This window comes from Corapipo altera, unplaced genomic scaffold (genome assembly GCF_003945725.1).
Source record: "Corapipo altera isolate COAL_440 unplaced genomic scaffold, ASM394572v1 77b, whole genome shotgun sequence".
Taxonomy (NCBI): Eukaryota; Metazoa; Chordata; class Aves; order Passeriformes; family Pipridae; genus Corapipo; species Corapipo altera.
Genome location: NW_020884933.1, coordinates 3,529,712 through 3,555,622, shown reverse-complemented (window position 1 = coordinate 3,555,622; position 25,911 = coordinate 3,529,712). Strand labels below are relative to the sequence as shown.

Sequence of the window (25,911 nt, the reverse complement as noted above, 5' to 3'; positions counted from 1 at the left end):
TCAGAGGTTTTTGGAGAGGGTTTTTGAGGTGTGAAATCCACCCCAGGAGCCGTGGTGGTTCTTGTGAGGCCCCAGCCAGGTAAGAGCACCCACTCACCCCAGTGTGCCAGTTTTGGGGAGGATGGACCCTCACCCCTGCAAACAAGCAGCCATGTGATACTTTGAGGGAGTTTTGGGCTCATCACAGGTAGAGCTGGAGGGAAGGGCCTGGAGTGGGGCTCCATGGGGTCATCTCCAGAGGAGGGTTGTGCTTCATCACTAACACAATATCATTAACGACCCCCATGAATGTTCCCACTCCCCCCCACAGGTGTTCCCACACCCCATCCCTGTCCAAAAACCCACCCAGAGCCACACACTGTCCCAGTGCCACGTGCTGGGAACACAACCACCCCCCTCACCTTCCTCCCCCTCTTCCCACCAGAGGCTCTTTAGTTAAAAGCGACAACAGGAGGGGAGGGATGGGGGGGGATAGGGGGAAGCCTGGTTTTCCTAATTAACAATTAGCACAGAGTGTGCTGCTAATTATGTGGTTCCATGTAATTAAGAAGCTAATTAGTGCAGTGTCAATTAAGATTTAATTAGTACCCTTGTCAAAAATACTTGAAAGCGCAGTTTATATGCAAGTACTTCAATATTTCAATGGTCACGATCTCGGCGGCGCGGGGAGCACCCGCTGCCAGCCCTCACCAGAGCCTGGGAACAGCAATCCCCCCTCTATTGATACTGTCCTTTAAAGCCCTGCCACGTGCATCCTGGAACAGACACCTGTATGGATTCTGCAGGCAGCTGGGGACACGGCAGAGCTTTGCTTCCCCCCGGGAAGGGGCTGGCGTTGCCCACCGGCATCCCCGGGGATGGGCCAGGTGGGCATGGAGCATCTCCTGCCTGGAGAACATGGCACAGGGCTGGGGGTGCCAGCCCCTGCAGGACCCTGCTGCTGGGAGCACAGGGCTGGCAGGGAATTCTCCAGCATCACCCACAACCCAAGCCCGTGCCAGGCAGCTTCCTCTCCTCCCCGGAGCTCCCAGGCTCTTACAAAGCCAAGGTGTGACACCCCACAGGGTGGGTATTTTGTGTACCCAAGTGCTCTGGTCCTTATAATCATTCCTGCTTCCTCCAAAGGTGACAACAACAAACCTGTGTCCTTCCAGTTTGGAAAAGAGTAGAGCAGCTGGACCACATTGCACGTCCCCAAAGGGACACCTCGAACCAGTGCTGGGCCCAAAGCTGCTCCACTCAGCTCCAGACACAAAGGTGGGGCAACAAAGGTTCCCAAAAAGCCTTGGGAACCAAAGGCAGTGATGGCAGAGCAAGGAGAAGGCGAGAAAGGGAGAGCCAGGAGGAATAACATCCACCCCAACACCCTCATTAACACAGAGAAAAGCCTCTCCTCGTCTCTGCCTGGCCCTGGTGAGGGTCCCACGGCCACCAGCAGCACTCCCAGCCCCTGCCCGGGGTCCCCAGGATTGCCCAGGAATTCCTCATGTCAGGAAGGGTGTGGGTTGAGGCAGGAGGAGGAAAGGAAGAAATATATCGAGGGCTCTCAAGGCTTCAAGAGACACATAAACAAAAACCCACCTACACAAACACGCCAAGGAAACCCTCTGCAGTTTGTAAATCATCCTCTGTGAGCGGCTCGGAGGCTCCCGAGCCCGGAGACGACGGAACAGAGCCAGACGTGGTGATTTTGCAGCTGGAAGGTGTGGGGCTGAGCAGGGAGCGAGCTGGGATGTGCCATGGGAGCAGCCGGGAGGGGACACGGCTTCCTGAGCTCACAGCCCGTTTCCACAGGCCCTGGGAGCTGCTCCGTGGTGGCCACAGGAGCTGCTGCTTGTTGTGTTCTCCTCCAACAAACCCCTGCCCTCGTCCCAGGAAATTATCCATGGGTAAATCCAGCCCCAAGCACACACTCCTGCAAAGCCAGTGTCAGCAAATCAAAGCCTTATCCCCAGGTAGCAGCTCTGTGCCAGGCCAAGGGACAGGCCTGGAGTCCAACAGAGCTGGCACAGAGCATCCCTGGGTGATGGAGAATTCCCAGGCAACGGAGCATCCCTGGGTGATGGAGCATCCCCAGACAATGGACTTCCTGCCTCACCAGAGGATTCAGCTCCTGCCCTGCAGTGGGTTTTACACCCCGGGGAGGAACAGGGGTGGGTTTCTTACCTCCACACTAATTGTCTCTCAGTGGGAAGCTCCCAGCAAAACGTTGAATAGTGGGAAAACATCTGAGGGACTGAAAATGGGTGAGGACAATCCCCCAGAGTAACTCCATGGAGGAAATGAGCCAGGGAGGAAGCAGAGACCAGGACAGCAGCAGAGTGAATAGCTGGGGGCTCCCAGTGCCAGCTGTGGGAGGGGACCCCAGTCTGATCCACGGACAGAGCCAGGACCTCGTGTTTTGGGGGCTGGAGGGGACAGACCCCGTGTCATGGCTTTGAGTAGGGCTGTCCCACGCACTCGGCTCCAACAGGTCTCTGTTGTCCTCCCATGGGAACATGGTAGAGCGGGACAAGGTGAGTTATCCCCTGCTCTTAAAGCAGAGAAAGGAGATGAGAGATGGAGCAGCTCACCCTCAGCCAGCTGCAGCCATCCCACCATCCCGAGCCCCGCAGAGCCGCCGCTCCCGAGGGACGGGGAGTCCGGGGAGCACAGAGGACGCACAGGAGGTGCAGGGATTTTTTTTTCCTCCCCTTCTCTTCTCCCTCCCCTCCCTGCCTTGTTCGTGGCTGAGCCGCTGCTCTCCCACAACGGCTGCCAAAATACAGCGAGACAGGGTATAATTACAGACACTTACTGCGGCCATTACACCACCAGCACGGGCTGCGCAAAGTGACACACGACCCGTCAACTCCTTATTCACGCCATTAAGGGGACTCATTAGCATCTTCGCTCAGAAGCAAAATTACCCTCACTGCTCATTTCAAGATGTCATAAATTTTAATTTAGGACCCAAAGATAGCACAATGGGAGCGAGCTGGCTCTCTCCGGCAGTCGCTGGCTGGCTGAGGGAGGTGGAGGTGGTGGGAGGGAGGGAGGTTGGTGGTGTTGGAGGGGGGAGGAAAGAGAAATGAAAGGGCTGGTTTGATAAAAGATGGTGGGGTTTTAAGGAGAGATGGGGAAGGAGGGAAGAGAAGACGTGCCCAAAGGCCTGGCGAGTGCTCTGCCCCGTTGGAGGCAATGGAGGAGGAGGAGGAGGGAGCCCGCTGAGGGAGCAGCACTTCCCAGGAGGAGCAGGAGAAAAGGGGCAGTGCCAGACCCTGCCAGGGCACAACATGCAGCAGACCTGGAGTTTTGAGCCACCAGCACAGCCCAGCATCACAAATTCTCTTCCTCAGGAGACTGACCCATCCTTGGAAGTGTCCAAGGCCAGGCTGGACAGGGCCCGGAGCAACCTGGGCTAGTGGAAGGTGTCCCTGGGCTAGTGGAAGGTGTCCCTGAGATGAGCTTTAAGGTCCCTTCCAGCCCAAACCATTCTGAGATCGAGTGATTTCATGACCCAGCAGCATCACCCAGGGCTGGGCTCCGGCTGGGGTTTCCTGGGAGATCTCCCCCAGCCCCACCAAGGGGGTTCAGGCTCCCAGCCCAGCTCCCAGCATGGGAAAGCAGAGTCTGGGAGATCATAACCCAGGGCTGTGATGCTGCAGCAGCAGAGAGCAAATCCCTGTGAGAGGATGCTCTCCGTGCCTGTGACACACACTCTGCCTTCGAGCCCATTAATGGGAGCCACAAACCATCTCCCACAATCCCATTACACGGCTCCATATGTTCCCACTCAGCTCTGAGAGCAGCGGTGGGAGTGCTCACTCCACAGGGCTCAGCTCAGCCTCTGGAGACTGAGGCACCCCCAGGACATCCAGCTGCAGATTTATCTGGATCTATCCCCACTGGACTGGGACCTTTGCAGCCAGGGACTCAGCAGAAGAGCAGAAAGGTGTTATAACTCCCACCAAAAAAAAATTGCTTCTGTTTTAGTGTAAAAGTAGCTGTTGGAACAGGGGAAGTTGCAGAGCAACTTTAGCAAAAGCCCCTCCAGCCCATCTCTCCTCCAGCCAAGCTCTGACAGCCTCCCTGACAGGTTTGGGGTACCCAACACATGCCAGGACACCCCAACCTGTGGATGCTGCTTAAACCTTCACAACGAAGGAGAGAGGAGAGACCCCTTCTCTCCCCCTTCCCTGCAAACTCTGCCAGCCCCAAACGCAATTACAAACCTCTTAAACTTTACCAGCTACCAGGCTCGTGATTAATGAGTTCAAATGTCCACATCTCTAAAAAACAGGGCAGGGGGGAAGAATTAGAAGAAAAGCAGCTCCAATTACAGGCAGCCGAGGGACTCTGGCCCACTCCTGTGCTATAAGAACATATATCCAGAAAGGTTATGTTAATTTTTAATGTACAAGGCTGTAATTAATTTCTGGGGCTGGCTGGATTAGCAGAGAGTGTAAATTCCAGCCTCAGCTCAGGCTGCAGATAAACCAACACTGCTGAGGGCTGGGGCCTCAGGGCTCCCCAGGGCTGGAGCAGCACCAGGACAAGGCCACAGCTCTTGCTGGCTCCTGGAGACCCCAAGTCCTCCCACCTGGCAAGAACCCCCTTTGCCAGCCCTGGGCACGCTGCTGGTGGCAGCAGGGATGGGGTTGTCACTGAGGGTCCGTCCACCCCTGCGCCACATCCAGCATCTGAGATGCTGAAGGACCCAAAGACACTTCGGAAAGATAAAAAATACCAAATAATCCCCCCAGAAGCCTTGGGAGAGGCTGGAAGGGAAGGGTCCAGACCTGGCTAGCAGGGATCATGTGTCCTGGAAAATACAGTAAGTTTTTAAAGGAAAGAAAAGGCTCCATTATTCTCCCATTAAAGTCTCCCCCTCTCTCCCTTCCCTCTGTCAGTCTCTCCTTTGCTCGCTGACTTCCCCCAGCCTCTCCGAAGACAGATCGTTCCCTTAATCATTCTGGAAAAGAACCCCAAGCCGATATAATATTATAATTAATTAATTCACTAAAAAGGTATTAAATTTCTTTTCCCCCCTGTGGATATTATCTGAATTCATTGACCTTTAGAAAAATCACCCTCTAATTGTAACCAGGTTCAAGTGCATTTCCAGCCTGTCCCTTTTACATTAATAATATCTTCCAGGACTCCACTATGCTGCTTAAATATTGTATAAATTTCACTGCCCCCTCAAAAAAGGAGAGAGAGAAAGGCATGAAATGAAAACTATGAGCTGATTAAACCAGCTCTGGAGTGTGGGGGGAAGAGGGAAAAGGAATCCACAGTGGTGTGGGAGATGGACAAACCCACAGTGGGATCCTGAAGGGGCTCAGGATGAGGAATCCCAAATTCCCAAGGTCCCTGTGATTGCCCAGCTGGGAGAAAAATCCTAGGATTGAGGTGCAGGGTGGCTGCCAGGCAGAGCATCCTTGGGAAAGATTGCCCAGGACTTTGGGGTGCAGCTTGGTGGGAGAAGGATTCCTTGTGCATCCCTGGGGAGCTCCTTGTGGTGTCCACGTGGCGCATGAGGGTTGGATTTCCAACAGGATTTCTAAACAAGACAATCAAGGCAGAGCTCCCCTCAGCCTGACCCTCCTCAGGGTCCCAGCACCCCAGGGTTCCACTGCATTCCAGGTGCCCTGTGCTGGTGGCAGGGACAGGGCTCTGCTGCTCCCAGCTCAGCACGACCACACTGGAGCACCCAGGCAGCAGCTGCTGCAGCATCCAGCTCTGTAAATCCGGCTCCAGCATGGAAAATCCAGATAGACTGTCTAGTCTACCGGGTGTCCCGGGCCACAGCTCACCCTGGCAGACATCCCAGCCCTGCCAGGGCCAGTGGAGCTGGGCCATTTGGCTCCAGAGGAGACTCGGGGGTGCAAACTCCTGCTGATCAACCCAGGAGGCAGAACTCAAACTCTCCCAGTGCCCCAGCTTGTCTGAGCCACACCTGAGCCAGGGCTGTGCACAGCCAGCCAGGAAACGGGGTTTTGCTCCCTGGGGGTTGAGCCTGGGAAGTTTTCATCCCATGGGAAATGGGATCACTGCTCCACAAAAGCTGCCACCTGCACCACAGGGGCTCAGGCCAGGGCCAGGTCCCTTCCCCAGAGCAGCCTCTGCATCCTCACCTGGGTGCTGAGGAAAGGGAGGCACCAACATTCTACCTGCACCTCATTTTCCTCTTCCCAGAGCTATTTTCCAGCACATCCACAGCCCTCTTCAGAACTCCACCAACTCTTCAGCCCTTTGGTTTACAGCACACAGCCACTTCCAGGAATCCTCACAGCCATCAAACCGTGAGAGCTCCACTCACAGTCCAAGGGGCTCCCCAACCCCACAGCCTTAAAAAGCTGCTGATGGAAGAACAACAGGCCAAACACATCCAAGGAGTGACCTTTCTGAGCCAGCAACTCACCCAGGGACCAGCCGAGACCCTTTTCTTTGGAAGAAATTTCTGGACAGGCATCAGAGGTTTTTCTGGTCTCTCCCTCTTTATTGCACGCAAAGATTTATTTGCAGGGAGCTGTTTTGGTTTCTGGAAGCCAAGGCGGACGTGTGGCTGTTCCCCCACCTGAAAAAGCCATCCCTTCCCCCTGACCTCATCCCAGCCGTTGCCACAACAACCCCCGGAGAGACAGCAGGGCAAAGGGTTTGGGCTTCAGGTGGGGAAGGAGCAGCAGGAGCAGCTGAAGTGCTCAAATCACAGAAAGAGCTCGGACAGAGCCAGGAAGGAAATGAAGGGACACGGGGGGAGAAGGAAAACTCAGCAAGAGCCCATCACTGAGGCAGGGAATGCCTTCCAGATCCCAGGTCCTGCTCTGCCCCGTGCCAGGGATGCCATGGAGCCACGTGGGAATGATTCAGCGAGGTTTGGGATGAAGCAGGGGAAGCCCCTCGAGCTTCCCACTCCTCTTGCTGCTCTCCACTGCTCTTCTGCTCCAGTTTTCGGGGCAGAGCTGCCTTGCTTGACCAAGCATCTCTCTCCAGAGGTGCTGATTGGCTTGTGCTCATTCTTTCTTCCTGCAGCATCAAGCCCATATTCTGTTTCCTTGAAGGTTTTTTCCCCTCCCCAGGAAAATTTTTTGTAGAAAATGGTCTGGGATTTGAGAAACAACTTGGCAACAGCATTTCTGAGGGAGTTGGAGATGTGTCCAAAGGCCAGTGCTGGGAACTCCCAGCTCTCCTTACACAGATCTCTGCTTTCAGACAAATCCAGTCTGACCATAAAACAACAGAACCAAACCCAGCCCTCAGACCTGTCCCATGGAGCAGTCCAAGGGGATGTGGTTCTATCCCCCCAGAGCATGGTACCCACTGCTCCTGCTCCCAGAGGGTGTCAGCTCCAGCACAGCACACTGAGCTCACAGGAACAGGCAAATTCCAGCATCACCTACTGGGGAGACCTGGGTTCTGTGTGGGGTAATTCCCACATAGAATCCTAAAATGTAATGGGTTGGAAGGCTCCTTAAAGATCACCCAATCCCACGCCCTGCCATGGGCAGGGACACCTTTCCACTATCCCAGGTTGCTCCAAGCCCCATCCAACCTGGCCTTGGACACTTCCAGGGATGGGGCAGCCACAGCTTCTCTGGGCAACCTGTGCCAGGGCCTCCCCACCCTCACAGGGGGGAATTTCTTCACAATATCCCATCTACACCTGCCCTCTGGCAGTGGGAAGCCATTCCCCCTTGTCCTGCTCCTGCATCCCTTGCCTCAGTCCCTCTCCAGCTCTCCTGGAGCCCCTTTAGGCCCTGGAAGGGGCTCTCGGGTCTCCCTGGAGCCTTCTCTTCTCCAGGTGAACGCCCCACCTCTCCCAGCCTGGCTCCAACCCTTGGAGCACCTCCGTGGTCTCCTCTGGACTCACTCCAGCAGCTCCAGGTCCTTCTGATGTTGATTCCCGGCAGCTGGAGGCAGCGCTGGAGGCAGGTGGGGTCTCACCTGAGTGGGGCAGAGAGGGAGAACCTCCCCCTCTCCTGTTGCCCCCACAGCCGGGTCTGCAGCCCGGGGCACGGTGGATTTTGGGCTGGGAGCCCAGATCGCCGGGTCATGTCCCGCTCACACCCCGAGCCTCGGGACGCGCCCGCTCCCAGACACCCGCCCCGGGCTCCGGGATGCGCGTCCTGCCGGGCGGGCTCCCGGCCGGAGCCCCGGCTGCTCCGCAACCGTCTGGCTCTCTCTTGTGGCTGCTCAGCCCCGGTGCAGCCTCGCTGCTCCCGCCCCGACCCGCCGGGAGCCCGCGGCGACCCATCCCGGTCATCCCATCCCGGTCATCCCATCCCGGTTATCCCATCCCGACTGTCCCGTCCCGGGTGCCACGGCCACGCGCGACGCCTCCACCCTCCCCGTCGCTCCCTCCTTCCTCCTCCCCGTGGGAACAGCCACAACATCGGGAAAAAGCGCCACAGGCAGCCTGGGACCGGCGATCCCACTGGGAGAGCCCGGCACGGGTGGGGGGACAGAGGTGAGGACCCCCCGGGTGCAGCCCCAACCCCCGGTGTGGTGACACCCGTCTGCTCCCCATCCCACGGCTCTGTGCACCCATCCATCCATCCATCCACCCACCCCCCCCCCCTCCCATCCCCTCCCCACCCATCCCATCCCATCCCATCCCATCCCATCCCATCCCATCCCATCCCATCCCCACAGGCAGAGCCCAGCCACAGCCCCAGCCGGTGCTGCCTCCCTTTTATATCCCACTCGGAGCCCTGACACGGTTTTTTCCGTGGGTGGCTCACAGACTGTAATTAAGAGCCTCCTCTCCCGCCTGCCCCAGCTCCCGTCTCCGCAGCTGCTGTGGAAGCCAAGGAAACCCCCTTTCGTCCTCTCTCTCCTTTGTAATTTTATTTTTCCCCCTCCCTTCGGAACATAAAGGGATGACAGTGCTCCGAGCCAGGGTCTTTTGCATTTCTGAGTTGGTTCTGTTAATTGGAAGGAGGGTTAAGAATCTGCAAGGTCGTTTCAATCTACATCTGACCTTCAGAGTAATCCTCTATGCCAACACCAGAGCATGTCATTAAAATGAGGCCCTCTTCCATATCCCGGCATCCCTTTATTCTCTCCTTGTGCACATTAATTGCTCATAAGTTGATTTGATCTCCCTATTCTGCAAGAAGTAAATTGCCCTCTTATTTCGCCATTTTCATCCTGTTTTCTTAATTAGGCCCTTAAAAATCTCTAGGGCCTCAGCCGGGCCGCAGGCCTCATCCTGGGAATAAATTTTGATCTCAGCCTGATAAAGAGTGAGCAAACCCGGAGATGGAACAATGTCATTCGCTCCCCTCCCTCCCTCCACACTATTCTCCTGACATGAAAAGGCTATCAGTTTTTCTCTGTGTTAATATAGGAAATAATTCACACTTCAGGCGTTGTTCTCTATTTAGTGCTCACACTCCCCAGATAAATCAAATCAGGGTTTTTTTTTTATTTTTTCTCTAAAGTGTCTGGAACCACTCACTCCTTTTCCCCCTCGGACTCCTCTCGCTCTTTTTTCCCCTCCTTCTTCTTTTAATAAAGTTTCCAAGATTAGCCCCTGTGATTTTCCATCCTGGGAAGTCTATTTTAAGGTGGATTTGCTTTCTTTTTTTCCCTTGTGTGTGTGTTTAACACCATCACAGAGGGGGAGTGATGGGGGGCAGCAGGAACCTGGTACGTGGCTGCAGATGTGGCATGGGATGAGTTTTGCCAGGCACGGGCTCAGCAGGACACTTTGTAAGCAGATTTTCCCCAGAGGTGATGCTAATCCAGCCCCAGCAGCAGGAAAAGCCCCCACTCCTGCTCCAGAGGCCACCCAACAGGTAGGAAACACAGGTGAGCTCCTGGGACAAGAAGAAACTGCAACGCTCCAGGGTGTTGTAAATAAATATATTTTAATGATTCTTCTTCCATTCCAGTTCATTCTTTTATACATTTATTTATAAAACAGTAGTAAAATTTTTTAATCAGAGCACAGTGCATTAAAAAAAAAAAAAAGAAAAAACAAACAAAACCCCCAAAAGATTAAAAAAAAATAATAATAATAATTATAATCCACAACTGTTTACTCACGGCTGGGGGAGACGCCACATCTCGTGCTCTGCTTGAGTCCTGTCAGTGCCCAAGGGCCCAACAGAACCACCCTAAAGCCACGACAATCCCAATTTCCTATGGGATTTCATGGGCCTGCCCTGAGGCAGCCACGCAGCCCCTCTGGGGTCCACAGATCCAGGGATCCCCCAACCCCAGGGATCCCCCATCCCCAGGGACCCAGCACAGCGCCGGGTGCTGTCACCCTGCCAGGGGATAATTCTCTTTACAGGCACTAACGGCAGCACACAGAGGGTGCCAAGGCCTCCTGTGAACACCCCCAAACCCAACAGCTCCTCAAACCAAGAGCCCAGCACCCTCCTTCCTGACCCCTGCCCTGTCCCAGCGCTCCAGGGCCACTCCAACACCTCCTCCCTCTTCCTTCCCCCTCTCCTCCCTCCTTCTGCACTTCCCCACACCCTCACACCCCACAGGCACCTCTCCAGGGGGGCACTGTGGCTGTCCCCCACTTCCAATCCCAAATCCAGCCACGACGGGGCATGTTTGTCCCACCTTGGCTGGGCTTTCCTGACCCCACACATCCCCCATCCTTGGTCCAGGATGAGGGGCACTCAGGGAGCCCCATCCCCGAGGGCACCCACGGCCCAGAGGGTGATGGTTGCCAAGGGGGTCTCCTCTCCCCTGCCTTCCCTCCTCTCCCTGAATAAATCCATGTAGTATTTTCCCTGTGAACAGTGTCCCCCTGCCCTTCCCAGCTCCCTCCCAGCCACCTCCCAGGCTGGGAAGGCAGAAGAGGCAGAGCCCAAAGCAGATCCCCAGCACGGAGCCATCCTGGCTGGGGAACGAGCTGGTGACACTTGGAAGGGAAACAACCCCCAGAGTCCAAGGCAGAGAGCAGCAGCTCAGTTTGGCAACTGGTACAAACCATTCCCTGGTCACAGCCCAGACCTTCGTGCCCACATGGGGCAGGACCTTCAACAGGTATCACCAAAACAGTGTGAAACCCCTTTATGCTTCCAGCAAAGAGCCAGGGCTCCGTGTCACAGGGCAGAGGCACCTCTGTGGGGGCATCTCAAGGGAGGCTGGAGGTCACCTGGCACCGTGCCCAGCCCTTGTCCAGAGGCCAGTGAGGTTCTGGGGTGGTGGGTGCTGCCTAACCCCGAGTTGGGGTCCCCCCACAAGGTGGGGTCACAGCAGGGGGTTGCTGGAGCATCCAACACCCCATCCCAGCTGTTCTGGACGCCTTCAACACCCACCTGAAGTTGCAGCCTCAGGCCCAGCTCACTCAGACAACACCCCGGTGCCATGTTAATTAATGTGCTCCAACTAATTGGAGCCCCTGGTCTGCCCCCAGCCCTGGGACCCCAAGAGGTGGCTCGGAGGAAGGAGGAACCGCAAGGGATGTGGCACCGTGAGGCATCGAGGGCTCGGACACCACACTGGACAAGATTCCTTGGGAACGGGGGCTCCTGGAGCGGGGCGAGGAGGCAGCAAAGCCAGACACAAAGCTTGGAGCATCGTCCCTCTGCTCCCAGGGGCTGGGGGCTCCCAGAGGCACCCCAGGGAAGGGGGTCGGGCTGGGAGGGTTTCGCTGAAAGGCAAAGCAGCCGAGACCACGCTCCCAGGAGACCACACTCCCAGGCCGTGGAATCTGCAGTCAGGCCAATGCCACAGCAAGCCAGGAAGGTCCATCCCCGCCCCTGGCAAAAACAAGCTGAGAAAGACACGGTGGCACCCGGCGGGCACGACCCGAGCCCCCGTTGCATAGAGAAAGGTACTCCTGGGAAGATTCAAGTGCGTGGCAGGACGGGCTCCTCCTGCCAGGCGTGTCCTGTGACTTCACACCCCAAACCTGACGGGCCAGTCCTCGCAGCAGCTCCTCATCACAGCATGTCTGTGTCCTCCATGCTGAAGCTGCTCCGGCGACTGCTGGCCTTGGAGGCCTCCGGGGACATGGCCGAGAACAAGGGGTCAGAGGCCAGGGGCAGCATCGTGTCCTGCATCAGCATCAAGTCCAGCTCCTTCTTGGATAGGGATGGGAAGGAAGCGCTGTGTCCAGGCTCCAGGCTGTCTGGGAAGCCCTGGGAGCCGTCGTCGAAGCTCAGGCTGTGGGTAAAGTCCAGCTGGTGGAAGGGAGACTGGGGCGGTGGGGGCAGCGCCGGCTGTGGCTGCAATTCGGGGTCCGGGGGTGGCAGCAGTGGCTCCAGTGTCCCCTCGTCCCCGCTGGCCTCCTGCTTGACCACCTGCTGAGCCAGCTCGGCCACGTTGACGCCCGAGGGCGAGGAGGTGGGCAGCCCATGGACACGTGCCTGCATCTCCAGCTCCTGCAACGGGACACGGCGGGGCTTTGGTGGGATGTCACACACGGGGACACAGCACACGGACACTTGGGGAGGTGGCAGGGACAAAGGGACTGAGCTCACAGAGAAGGAGCCCCCGGGAGAGGTGGAGGATGGAAAATGGGTGACCCACGCCAAGCTCAACAGGGTGCAGCGACCCGAGCCTCAGACGTCAGGTTTGTCTGAGGACTTTTGTTCCTGAGGACTTACCAGCCAGAAGAGGGATGAGAGCCCCTGCCTGTCCCCTTGGCAGGGCAGGAGTGAGCTGCCCGTGGGGCTGGAGCCGAGCAGAGGGAGGGAGCACCCAGGGAAGCTCACCTGGATGCGGAGCAGCAGCTGCTTGTTCGTCATCTCCAGGCGCCGCGAGTGATTCTCCAGGTCTCGTGACCTCTGCAAGTCCTTCTGCATCCTCTTGATGTAGTCCACAGATGCCTTCAGGATTGTCCCTTTGTTCCAGCGCACATCCCTGTCACCCAGGGTGGAAAAAGAGATGGGCCTGTGTGCCAGCAAAGTGTCCCCTCACCCCTGCTGCACCGAAAGCCCCTCTGCAGGTACCCCCGTGTGCTGAGCAAGCCCCCAGGACCCACAGTCATCCCCCCCTGCAGGAGCCACGGGTACATACAGGTCGTTGGCCTTGGGGATCAGCATCCCCAGCTCTTTGATGCGGTCGTTGATGTTGAACCTTCGCCGTCTCTCGACTGCAGGTGAGAAGAGAGGTGTGGAAATGAGGGGGCAGCAGGAGCAGGGGAGGCTCCACATCCCACAGCTCCCCCCCAGCCACGCTGCTGCTCCCGGCTCGTGGGGCTGGGAGCCACCACTGTGCCCCAGTGTCTCTGGAGCTGGGGGGCTCAGGATGCTCTGGAGCCAAACAGCAGCCACGGCCCAGCAGGTCTGACCTCCCCCCAGAAGGACAATGGGGTGTTTCCCGCACTGCATTTTGGAGAGTCAGGAAAGAGGGAGCCATGCAGGGTCTGGGGGTCTCTCCTGACAGTGAGGTGGGATGGGAAGGGAGACACAGCTCAGAGAAAGTAGGAATGAGGATGAAGAGTGATGGAGAAAGGGCTCGGGGGTTGGGACAGGGAGAGCCAGCACTGAACTCACTCAGGTTGTGATTGTCTTTCTTCTGGCGCTCCTTGGCCAGGGCTCGGCTCTCGGCATCTGCAGGAGACCCACAACATCACCCAGAGGGGACGAGGCTTTGCCTCACCCCACCAGCATCCCAGGCTGGCATCAGAGCCCCCCAGGACTCCCCAGAGCCGCCCTCCCTGCCCATGGGGACAGAGCAGCCCCAGCCAGTTCTGGCACTCGCTGTCACCACCCCAGCTCTGGGGACGTACCTGTGAGTTCCCTCTTCTGGGTGAGGTCAGCAGGGCAGGAGCTGCTGGTGACACCGACGAGCGAGGCTGTCACCTGGGGGTCCCCACTATAGACATTCATGTGACTGCTGGACATGGGCAGCTGAAAAGCAGAGGGACAGGTGGGTTAGTTCCATCCAGGATGGGGATCGGGATCAAGCCCAGCCCCTCGGCCTCTGGGACGGGAGTGCGTAGCCCGGGCAGGTGGAATTGTCTTCCCATGGCCCTTAAAAGCAGCAATAATCAGAGCAGCAAAGAAAACAGGACTTCAAAGGGCACAGCTGATCCCCTCCCACGGCCAACATCTAAAATAGGGCAGATGAATCACATCCGAGAAGGGCTCGGCAGGATGAATCCCACTGGGAGGCACAAGCTGCCATAAGGATCTGACCCAGGATCCCTCCCAGGGGAGGCTCTCAGGGAGCTTCTTGCTGGGAAACTACTCCGGGCACTCACATCCCCCAGGCTGTAGTGGACACTGGGTCCCTCCCCACACCCCTCTCCTGCCTCTCTGGCTTTTTAAAAGGATTCCCAACTGTCACTAGAGGGAAAGAAGCTGGAGAAGTGGCTCTCGTGGAAAAAGGGAGACATTGCTGCCTGCAAGGATGGGGCTGGCTTGGTCTGGCACCCCACATGTGGAGGAATGTCCCCTCTGTGCCACCTCTGTCCCTGCAAGCACGGGGCTGTGGGGCCCCCAGAACCCCCTCCCTCCCTCAGCCCCAGGTCTGACCCGTTCCTATCACCCCCCACTTACCGTGTTGGGCATGTGGACTTCAGGGTTCATGTAGCCCAGAACGTCATCCAGGCGCATGATGTCATCGATGACCTCATCGAACTGAAAGGAAAAGCGCAGGCGCCAATGGGCTTCCCTGCCCCTGCCAGCACCCTGTGCCCCCCCAGCAGCACGGTGACACCCCTCACCTCCCGCTCGGGGTTGGAGCCGATGTTGAGCATGGCCATGGGGCTGTTGGGAGCGCTGTTGCCCGCCGAGGAGGACAGGACGTGGCCGGGCCGGACGCCGGGGGACGCGGCGGGGGGCGGCTTGGGAGAGTGGCTGGCAGGGCTGACGTGGGCAGCAAACTTGTTCCCGTAGGTCTCAGAGAGATAAGCCTGAACCTTCTTGTCCCGTGACTTCTGCAGGTGGTACGTGGTGGGGTTTTCCAGGTAGGACTGGACCTGCGAGGAGACGAACCATGAGGGACCCCCGCGGGCTCCCCCACGCCCACCCGGGGTGGGAGGACACCCCCAGCACGGTACCTTGAGGACCTCTCCAGGCACGGGCGGCGGGGACTGGAAGTGAACGGGGGTGTTGATGGCCGGGGTGGAGGCCACGGGCATCCTCTGCTGCTGCATGTAGTTCATCATCATCTGCTGCTGCACCCGCTCCCGCTCCGCTTCCTGCTGCGCCTGCTGCTTCATCAGCTCCATGCGCAGCCCGATGCGCGACGCCATGGTGCCGGGGGGACACGCGGGCACCCACCGGGCACGGAGCTCACCCTGAGAGGAGGACACGGCACGTCACCAGCAGCCTATTGTGCAGGAGGCAAACTGAGCCACGGGGAAGGAGCAGACACCCCAGAGCACCTGCACCGGCCCTGATCCGGGATGGACACCCCAACGCCAGCTGGATGGGTCTGTCCTCCTGCTGCAGCCTCCCACCACACCACCGCTGTCCCCGGGGACAGCCAGGGACCCCGAGGGGGACAGGGAGCAGCCAGGCCAGGGACCCCGAGGGGGACAGGGAGCAGCCAGGACCCCGCGTCCGGCGAGCGTGGACTCACGTACTGCGGCTGGAGCGCACTTTGAGCCGCCAACTTCCCAAACACCGGAACGACAGGAAAACCAAGAGCCAGGGAGCGAAAGGGAAAGAGAAAGCAAGGCAAGAGCAGGAAGAAAAGGCCGGCGGGTGCCAGGAGCCGGAGGCAGGTTTAACCCCAGCCCAGGCTGTCCCAAAGCCGCGCTCCAGGGTGGGACGAACAAGGCGGGCTCTGTGCGGGGCCCGCACGCGAGCGCGGGGGCAGCGGGCGAGGCCCCCGCCCCGCACAGACCGGCCCTTGTTCCCCCGTACAAAGGGGACGGTGGCCCGCGGAGGGTGAGAGGATGCCGGGGCACGGGGAGCTGCCTGACCCACCCACCGCGGCAGCTTTCCACGGGCGCCTTTCCCACGCGGGGCCGGGATGCGGGATGGGGGGTCCGGATCCGCATCTGCAGGGTGGGTGGGAGGGAAGCAGAGCACAGGACCCGAAGCAAAGCTGCCAGGGGAACAGAACACCCGGGGGGCTTTGCTATTTAAATACAAGGTGTGATGGCAGACAGAGAGGCCACGGCAGACACAAAACACCGGCCCTGGGACGCGGTGCCACGCGCTGTCCTGGGGGGAAATTAAATCAAGGCAGCACGGACAGCAATATGATTACACAGCTCAAGAGCAGCTATTGACCGGCAAGGGGAAGGGAATTAATTAGCCATGGTGGCCCTTCCGAAGGGGGATGGGAGCTGAGAGCCTGGGACAGTTATCCACTGGAGCTTCATTAAGGCTGATGTTGCAAATGGCCTTAGAGGAGGGGACAGGGGGCTGTTTGAGATGGGAAACAGCAGAGGTCCATGGAAAAGACTCCAGTGACACCAGGGACAGCCCACAGAGGGTGTCACGTGAAGGGTGCCAGGGTGTAGCCACCCACGACACAGCACCCACTCACCCCCACTGGCTCCCAGCCCATTGCCCTGCCTGGCTGCAAGACCCCCCTTATAGAAAATAGGGGTGGGGGGCATTAAAAGCATCCCCTCTCTCCCAGGATGAGGATGGGGAAGGGTGGCCAGAGCTGGGCCTGATAATGGGAGGGGGAAAATTAGGTCAGGTTTAAAATAACCCCCTTGGTTCTGCTTGGCTTCCCTCCCACCCCCCGAAACACTGAGCAGCTTCTGCTTTCGCTCTGAGTCAGCCCTGGCGGGACAGGATGGGGACCCGGCTGTCACCGTGCAGGCACCCCACCCTGGGGGACATGTCCCACCCTGGGGGACATGTCCCACCCTGGGGGACACATCCCACCATCCAGGGGGACAGACATAGAGCACATGGGATGGCAGCTCCATCCAGGATACCCATTATTCCTGGGAAGGTGTCCTGTGGTTCTCCCACTTGAGTCGAAACCATCCCTGCACCAGTGGGAGCCCCAGACTGGTCTCTACTGGGAGGAGACCCCGGCAAGGGTTCATCCTGGTTCACAGGGAGGCAGGACAGTGGGAGGCCCAGGGTGGGTGATTGAGCAACAGAAGAGGGGCTGAGGGGTGGGAAGCTGGAGGGAGGAGGGAAAAGGTCATGATCCCTCTCCACACCCCAACTCCTCTTTTCCTCTCTGGGGGGGACACAGAACACAGGCCTGTCCAGGCTCCAGCCGTGTTCCATCACCACCCGCCAGACCCACTGCCAGGGAATGCATCTCCCTTCCAAACATCTCTGCTGCTACTTAGCAGCGTGGTTATTTCTGGACCTTTCTTGCTTTCCCTCTGGGGGGTGTTATTTCATCAAGAACCCAACATGCCAGGATGGCACTCAGGGGTGGCTCCAGCCAGAGGATCCCCAGTGGCACCCAGAGCTTCCCCAACCCTCCCTAATCCCCTTCAGGACTTCACAGAGCCCCGAGCTGTCCCTCATCCCTGCAGTGACAGCCAGTGGCACGGGGTCGGCTGCTCAGCAACCACCAGGCCGTGCTGGAGCTCCATCGGGTGCTGCTCCGCAACGAGAGGGGCCAGGCTGGGGACAGACCCAGAGGAGCCTGGGGCACCCAGAGACACCTGAGGGGACACAACACCTGCAGCCACACACCCGGGCCCCAGAGCACCCCCGGGGGCTCCTGCCCAGGCGTGGGTCAGAAATCAAAGCTGCCCTGAGGCAGTTTCCAGATTTAGCCCCTGCTGAGTGCAGGGATCAGGTTACCCCCCCCCAGGGTGGCCATGGGGAGGTGGCACCCGCGGTGCCCATCCTGCCCCCACTGCAAATGCCACACAACAGAGGGACAGAGGGAGCTGTGCCCCACTCGGCTGAGAACCCCCAAACTCAGTGCACACAGCACCGCTGCCCAGCCCCGCTCCTGACTGTGTTTATTTCCCGGTCGATCGTGGCCGTTTTATGAGCGGAAAAATCAATCAGCAGCTCCAGGCAGGAGCGGGGACCCCCGGGGAAGGAGGGGGGGCCGGGGCCATCCGCCCACCCACCCCTGCTCCAGGCTGGTAACTGAGGGGCAGCAAAAAGGAAAGAGAGAAGAAAGAAGTGAAAACAGCTTCGCTTCTCGCTACTGGCAGCGAGTGCCGGCTGAGCCTTCCCTTCCTTCCTTCCTCGTTTTTCGTTTTCAAATGCCAGGGGGGTGGGGAGAGACACGGGGCTGGCAAGTGAGGGGGCCCAGGGGTAACCCAGCCCAGGCAGGCACAGTTGGCTGGGTCCAGGTAGCCACAAGCCCAGTGGTGTTTGCTCCGGACCAAGGAGCATCCGCTCCAAGGTCACTGAGCTGCCACCCTGCTGGGCACCCACAAAGCCACCCCACGGGTGCCCACGGCCCGGGGATGGGCTCTGCTGCCACCCTGCTGTGTGGGAAGGGGGACAACGGGGCAGGGGTTACCTGGGCTGGGGGACCCTCCAGTGCCAGGGCCAGCAGGTCAGGACTCCTCCGTGCTCTGTGTTCCTCATTTTCAGGCCCCTGGTTTTAACGTGGCAGCAGCCACGCGGGGTGCAGGGGGGGAAGTTGCAAAAAACCTCCAAACCTGCTTGTTTTTCTCACTGCAGCACAGGAGTGAGTAATCAGGGCCACCTCCATCAGAATGAGGAGGGTGAGCAGCCCCAGGAAGGGGCAGCGGGACAGGGTCTGACCTGCAGTGTTAGGAAGGTAAGTAAGGCAGTAAGGAAGGCAACCTCCATCCTTGGAGACCCTGGTCCAGCACCAACATTAGCCATGCCCAAGGCTGCACCAGAGGCTCCAGAGGTCCCACCCACCCTATGTCCCTCTGGGGTGAGGATGGGGTGGTGGAAAAGCGGGGGGAAAGCCCCATTTCCAAACCCAGAGAGCAACAGCGCCCTCCCCATCACCCACCCCGCGGGCAGGAGATGTGTCGGGCAGGTGGACGGGCACGGCCACCCCAGCCCTGCCCGGAGGCTCCTTCCCCGCCCGGGGGTCACGCAGCCCTGAAAGGGAGAAGGAGCAGGCGGAGGGACTTGGCAAAGACCGGCCGGGGTCAGTTGACAGCACCAGCGAGGGACTGAGTCACCGGCACCGTTTTTAGCCGCGGCATCTCAGAAACGTGGCCCGCGACGCTGTTAACAGGCCTCGGGTCAGAGGCCAAATGTTTTCCCTGCCCTGCGCTAAACACCGCGCCTGGAAGCGGCCCAGGGATCCGGCACAGGAAAAACATTAACTCTGGGCTGCAAGGCAGCACGACCCCAGCGACAGGGCTCCCCAGAGCACCTGACCCACCGAGGAGGTGGCAGGGACCCAGTGGAGAGAAACCCTGGGTATCACACAGGGCTGAGTGTCCCTTGTCACAGTGTCACTCCCAGGGCTCGATAAATGGGGTCCATAAAAAGCCCCCTGGTTCTGGTGGTGCCAAGGTATGTCCACGAGAGCCCACCTGTGCGTGCCAGCAGTTATGAGGTTAATAAAAACACAGCCTTGCTCCAGTGTTTTTTCTTCACTCCAAAAAGCTTCTTTTTCACCCCAAAAAGCCCCTCTTCCCAGCGTGGCACAGCTGAGGGATGGCATGCAGATCAACACACCAGTTAGACACAGCAGTGGAGACTGGCACCCATGGGCCAAGTCCAGGGTTGGGAGAGGCAGGGGGACCCCCAGGACCCCACCACGGTGGGGCCAGTTCCTGCCTCCAAACCCGAGCAAAACCCCTTCCTGCGGAGCCTGGAGCAGAGCAGGAGCCCTGATTGAAACATCACTGTCCAAATGACCACCCGGGGAATTCACAGCCCCTGCCGGCAGCCCCTGGCCCCCCTCCTGCCCCCCCAAGAGCAGCAATCAAAAATAAAAGTGTGAAGAGGCAGGAGGACGGGGCTGAGCCAGCGGCAGCTTCACCACCCCGGGCTCGGTGATTAATCAGCCCCGTATCACGCCCGCCTTCAGGGGAGGCAGGAGGGGAGCGGGGTGACCTTGGAGGGGCTGGTGGGGACAGAAAGGCTCCACATCCCACTCCCAATCCTGCTCCACGTCCTGCTCACCTCAGCAAAGGAGACACCCAGGAGTGGGGCCCCAAAGCAAACCCTGTCCTGCCCCAATTTGGGGTGACTCCAGGCAATTTGGGTGTTGGCTTTTTTAAATAACCGCATAGATGAGCAATAAGGGGAACTGGCAGGACAGCACATCCCGGCCCCCAGCTTGGATCCAGCAGGGCAGATAACCCACCACAGCGCTGGGAGTTAGAGCCACCACACATCCCAAAATCCTAGAAACCATCCTGGCGAGTTGGGGTGCTCAGCCAAACCAGTCCTTGAGCTCCACGCGCCCCAAGTTCACTGTGCCACTTGCCACGAGCTCAAGGTGCAAGGTGACAGCGGCCACCCCGTGCCCCCCCCAGTGCCAGAGGGACTCCTAGCACCGCCTCCATCCCTCCTCCCTCCCTCCCTGCGAGCCCCATGCTGCTGGAAGGAGGTAATATTTATAAATACGCCGTGTCCAGCCCCCAGGGCCCGGCCCGGAGGCTCGGCGGAGGCAGAGCTCATGTAACCAGGCCGTGCCCGGCAGCCCCAGCCATGGGAGACACAGCTGTTCCCATTCCCCAAGAATAAACAAGTTGGAGACAGCCCATGACTTGCCCTCCCAAACCTCCCCAGGGCTCATCCCGCTGTCATCCCACCCCACAACACCCCCGTGCCCAGGGAGCTCCTGGCCACCGCCGCTTACCCGCTGAGGAGAAGCTCCTGCTCTTCCCTCCTTCCCCCTGGCTCAGCCCAGCGCTTTCCTGCTCCGTGAAGGTCAAACTGGTCTCTGGGGAGCCCCCACTGCCAATCCAGCCCCTGCCCTGGCACGGCACTGCTGCAGCCGGGTCGGGCCCTGGCCACAGGCGCTGCCGCCTCCCCGGCACACGTTGCGCCGGTTCGACAACGGAGGAGCCTGGAGGTTTTTCCCACCAGGCTGGGATTTCTCCAGGCAAGCCCTTCGCCTGCCCCGAGCCTGGAGTGTTCCCCGAGGAGCTGCAGGGCCGGGGCTGAGCGTGGCACCCACCCTGCTGCAGATAAGGCAGGAGCTGTAGCCAAGCCCGCTGGCACCAGCTCCCTCCTCCCCTGGGGTGTGCGATCCAGGAGCAGGGAAAAGCTCCCCGTGTGCCGGGTGGCTGCAGCCCCCTCTTCATTTCCTCCTCAAAATTCCCTACCCAATGTGATTCCACCAAAATCTCGAGGACACAGCCTGGCCAAGAGCCAGTGCTGCTGCCCTTGCTGGTCCCTGAGGCTCCCAAAACTCCCCTGCCCATCCCCACGCTGGGCATTTCAGGTTTATCCGGAAAGAAAGTTGCACCCATTTAACTAGAGGGGATTTAAGCAGAGCACAGGGTGTGGGGAGTTTGTTTGGAGTTGAATACGCTGGTAGGAAAGGTGACAAAACCCCAGGAGCAATTCTTAGAAGAGACTTTAAAGATAAGGTGGCACAACCTCCTCGGAAAGGCTGAAGGACTGTGAGGACGTGTCACTGAAAGACCTTGAACCTTCCCCGGGTGAGCCCATCCAGGAGAACCCACCCACCACCCACTGTAAATCCCTTGGGCATCCCACAGTGCTCATCCCATGCTCCTCCTCCAGTCCTGGAGAACCTGCCTCCCCAAAACACCTCCCATGCTGCGTCCAGGAAGAGAGAATCCCCCACTCCCTGTTTCCTCAGCAAAGCATTGCCTTCACCTCCAGCCAACTCATGGGTCTCCCTGGAAGGTGAGGAGAAGGACATGGACCTCATCCTGGAGCACAGACTTCCTGGATTCCTGGGCTGACCACGGCATGGGAACCCACTCTGACCGAAAGCCAAGCCCCAGGTGGAGGGGCACGACCTTGGACTGAACTGGGGGGAACCACTGGGGCTCCTCACGTACCTACCAGTGGGGGGAATGAAAAGATGAGCAGGTGCTTCCTGTGTGCTCAGGAAGGGACCTTCCCTTTCAGCCCTCCAGTGAGGAACCCCACAGCTCGCTCTGGGAATCACTGCATCCCATCCACCTCTGCTCTGGGACCACACAGTGGCTCAGGAAGGCCCAAGTGGTGCCATCCTGGCTCGTGGAGGTGATGCCGCTTCCTCTTTGTGTGGGAAGAGGGATAACCCCACGCAGGGGAGTTACAAAATGGCTCCCTTTGGGCAAGTGCAGCTCAAGGTGCCTCCAAAAACCACCTCACAAACTCCAGCTGTCCCCAGGGATGGAGCACAGAGGTGACAGGGATGTGCTGGCTCCATCCCTCCCCATCAGCTGTCTGCACCCCAGGAAAGGAGAAACAGCACTCCAGGGATGAGATCCCTGCTGTGCCATCACGACATTAAGCCTTCAGCTCCCCCCTCCCACACCCCATATTGTGGGAAGACCCACGAGGGTGTTTCTACCCTCAGTACTTGTGGCTTTTTGGGAGGGACACCCCCGGCATGGCCTCCCCAGCCCCGTTTCCCCGCAGGGCTGTTTTTTCCCCGTGGGGTTGTGCTGCTCCGACCACCCCACCCTCGGCCCCGGGGAATGTCCCCCCTGCTCCGATGATTCATCATTTTGTCCCACGGGGCTCTTCCCGTTCCCCACGGCACCACCAAAATCCGGCAACTGGGGCACCCTCACCTCGGTACAGGCGGTGCCGGGGCAGGGGGGGACCAGGAACACACGTGCCGTAAACTCTGCGCCGCGGAGCGTGGAAAAAGCAATAAAAGAGCTGGCTGGAATCACAACCCCATCCCAAACACCCGGATGCTGGATCGCCCCGCCGCAGCCAGCTCCAGCTCCACCCCGGAGCGGTTTCCTACTGATAAGGGCGGGCGGCCAGGCCGGCATCCCATGGAAAACACACGCGGCCAGCATCCCTCGGGAAGCAAACCCAGGATCCCTCAGGAAGCGAACCCAGCATCCCTCGGAAAACACCCCGCTCCCCTCCAGGCACGGCGGGGTCAGCACGTGCTGCTGTGACCCGCCACCACACCCACCCCGATAGCCCAAATCCGGCGGTTTCCCAACTCCGGCCGCCCAATCCCCAATTCCCACCGGTCCCAGCACGGTTTTCCCCGCCGGATCCCCCGGCGGGCAGGTAAGGGCAGGCTCGGCACCCGCAGCCGGGAGAAACCAGCCCCATTCCCTGCTCCGGCCGGAGCAGCCGTGCATGAAGCCAAGCAAACATGGCAGGGAAGTACAGAGGAGGGGGGGAAAGAAAAAATACCCCGCCGGTCCGCTGCTGCCGGACTCCCTGTTACATAAAAAACACAAACTCCCCCGTGCCCCAAGGGCCGGGAACGCGCAGGAGCGCCGGGATTCCTGGAAACGGGCCCTGCTTTCCCCGGACTCGCACCGGCTTATTTATTTATCTTAGAAGAGCACAATAACCACCAGATTTTCTCTGTCGTTCTGTTTGGTTGGTTTGGCTTTTTTTTTTTTTTTAAGGAAATTTCCCCATCATCTGACTCGCTGAAGCTCTGGAGGACACGGGGAGCTGGCGTAATCCTTCCTGCCTCGCAATTAATTCATGAATATCATTAATCGGCGGCCGTAGGTTCGGGGCAGCCCCTCCTATGCCCCCTAAACTCCCCGGGGAGGGGTGGTCTCTTGGTGACCCCCTAAAAGCCGCGTGACACGGGGTACCCCCCACTCCTCCCAGCCTTTGCAGACCCCAAAAGCAGCAGGGCTGGGGGGGGAACTGGACTCACAGGGCGGGTCCCACTCTCTGTCCCCGAAACCGGGGGGACATTTGCACCCTGTCCCGGGGGGGTGAAGGGGTGCGCGGCCCCTCCCAGCGAACCCCGGGTGTCCCGGAGCATCCGTGCCTCGGTTTCCCCACGCGTGGGGTGCCGGGTGCGGGGGGGTGGTCCCGCCGGGAAAGGCGACCGGGGCAGGTCCCCTCGGGCTGCCGGTGGTCTCGCAGCCCCCCGGGACCCTCGTTTTGTCGGAGGGGGCACCCGGCCAAGCTGCCGGAGACCCCCGAGCCCTCCCCGCAGCGCCGGGAGCAGCCGCGGCCCCGGCGGGGCTGGAGCCTCCCGTGCGCGGGGGCCGCTGCCGGGGGCGCGGGGAGCGCGGGGGGGGCGGTGTTATTTACCGCGAAACGGGGGGGAAAAAAAGAAACTACGAGTTCAAACCGCGCGGGGAGGGGGGGGGGGGGGGGGGGGGGGAGCACCCCAACACCCCCCATAGCCCCGCACCAAGGTGGGCTCCCAGCCGAGCGACCCCTGCACTCACCCGGGGGGGAGGACGGAGAAGGCAACCAAGTGGTTCGGCTGCGCTCAGCCCGGCTCGGCTCGACTCAGCTCAGCTCAGCTCGGCTCGGCTCAGCTCAGCTCGGCCCTCCGGCCCGGCTCAGCGGAGTTGGGCTCAGCCCGGCTCAGTCAGGCTGCGCTCGGCCCGGTTGAGCCCAGCCCAGCCCAGCCCGGCCCGGCTCGGCCCCGTGCCGAGGGAGGGCAGCAGCGCCCGCCCGGCCCGGCGCGGCCCGTTCCGCCCGCCCCGCTGCCCTCGCTCGCTCCGCCGGCCCCGGGCACGCCGGGAGCTGCAGTTCGCACCGGGGCCGGGCCGCCCGCGCCTGCCGGGACTTGTAGTCCCCGCCCGGGCCGCCGCGGCAGTTCGGGGTTGGTGGTGATTTCCTCCCCGGAACGGGAGGGCTCCTCCCTAAAAATGTTTTGTTGTTTTGTTGGGTTTTTTTTTTCCCCTCCCCAAAAGTGGGGGTTTCCACCCCCGGAGCGGGGTGTTGGGATGGGGGTGAAGGCAGGGCTGTGCCCGCGCCGTGCAGCCCTTTGCACCAGGATCGTGCAGTTCCTTGCACGAGTATCGTGCATCCCCTGGCGCGGGGATCACGCAGCCCCGGGGTCGTGTCGCTGCTTGCACCAGGATTGTGCAGCCCCCTCGCAGGAGGATCATGAGCGCCCTTGCATGACACTTTTTAATCCCTAATTTATTTGCAAATACACGTGGGCAATTCCCCCAAACCGAAGGAACCCGGAGCTGTTCACACGCAGCTCCTTGTTCTGCACGTCCTGCTCCAAACTGGTTCCTGAAGCCTCCAGCCACCACAGCAGCTCAGCCCTGGAGTCTCTCAAGCTGAGCTCTCCCACTCATCCTAGTTTTCCCAGCCAACCCCAGCAGGCATCCGGGTCCCATTAAAAAAAACCCAGCCCCAGTTTGTCATTGCTGCAATCCAAAGGCTCCGAGCACATCTGAAAGCCCAGGAAGTGCCTGAAAATCTCAAGCATGAGCTCAGATTTTGCTGTTCCATCAAGAAAAGCTGTGCCAGCCCCTGCTCAGCTGCAGCCAGAGGAGACACAAGGCAGCTGGATTTGCAGCCCTTTATTCACTCCTTATCACCCCACACAGATCCAAAGGAGGAGAAGGTGTTCCAGGGACAAATTCTGCCATGGGTGATGCTCAGCATCCCTAAGTTGCCAGGGCAAAGCCAACTCTGTTGTTGGCCATGTCGAAGATGGAGTAATACTGCCTGAGGAAGAGGTTGCCAAGGATCCAGAGGGGCTGGCCACTGGCAGAGGGCACATAAGTGCTCTCGACCCCCACGGTGCAGATGCCATCGTTCTGTTAGGGGAAAAAGAGCAAATTTCAGCTCCAGTGAGGAGCTGCTCTGGCTGGGAACAGGATCCCTGACAGGCAGCAAAAGCACCGTGGAATCGGGTGCTGGAGGCCTCTGTGCCTGAGAAGAAACTCGGACTTTCTCCCGAGCAGAACTGCCCTGGGATGGCAAAGACCTGTCAGGAATGGTCAAATCCCACCTACCTCTAGGACATAGACAGTGGGAGGCAGCGACAACCAGGCCCCACTGATGGCAAAGTAGAGGGTGGGCATGTTTGGGACACTGCTGCAGTCAACGAGGAACTGCAAGAGAGGCAAAGAGGGGCAGAGGGGTCAGGACCCCCGGGCTGGCACTGGCTTTATGCAGGTGGCCACACTCCTTAAGGGTCAGCACAGCTCTGATGGTGCCAGGGTTGTGCTGACCCACACTTGTCATGTTTGGAAGAATTATTTCTGTTTCACAGCACTGCAGGGCT

At 59.5% G+C, this 25,911-nt stretch overlaps 1 protein-coding gene across 1 annotated transcript; it reads right to left on the bottom strand.

The window, feature by feature from the left end:
• Nucleotides 1–9,836: 9,836 nt before the first annotated feature.
• Nucleotides 9,837–24,284, bottom strand: TFEB (transcription factor EB). The gene is made up of 9 exons (XM_027659612.1): nucleotides 24,104–24,284; nucleotides 14,966–15,205; nucleotides 14,630–14,884; nucleotides 14,463–14,543; nucleotides 13,691–13,811; nucleotides 13,455–13,511; nucleotides 12,976–13,051; nucleotides 12,672–12,819; nucleotides 9,837–12,338 (listed from the first exon to the last, which is right to left on the bottom strand). The coding sequence occupies exons 2-9, from the start codon at nucleotides 15,158–15,160 to the stop codon at nucleotides 11,898–11,900; spliced, it is 1,374 nt and encodes a 457-aa protein (XP_027515413.1). The 5' UTR covers nucleotides 15,161–15,205; nucleotides 24,104–24,284; the 3' UTR covers nucleotides 9,837–11,897.
• Between the last annotated feature and the right edge of the window lie 1,627 nt (nucleotides 24,285–25,911).

Coding starts and splice junctions, on each gene's coding strand:
- TFEB (XM_027659612.1), bottom strand. CDS start 15,160: ATGGCGTCGCGCATCGGGCTGCGCATGGAGCTGATGAAGCAGCAGGCG. Junction 14,885..14,965: donor TGCCTGGAGAGGTCCTCAAG/GTACCGTGCTGG, acceptor GTCTCCTCGCAG/GTCCAGTCCTACCTGGAAAA. Junction 14,544..14,629: donor GCTCCAACCCCGAGCGGGAG/GTGAGGGGTGTC, acceptor TTTTCCTTTCAG/TTCGATGAGGTCATCGATGA.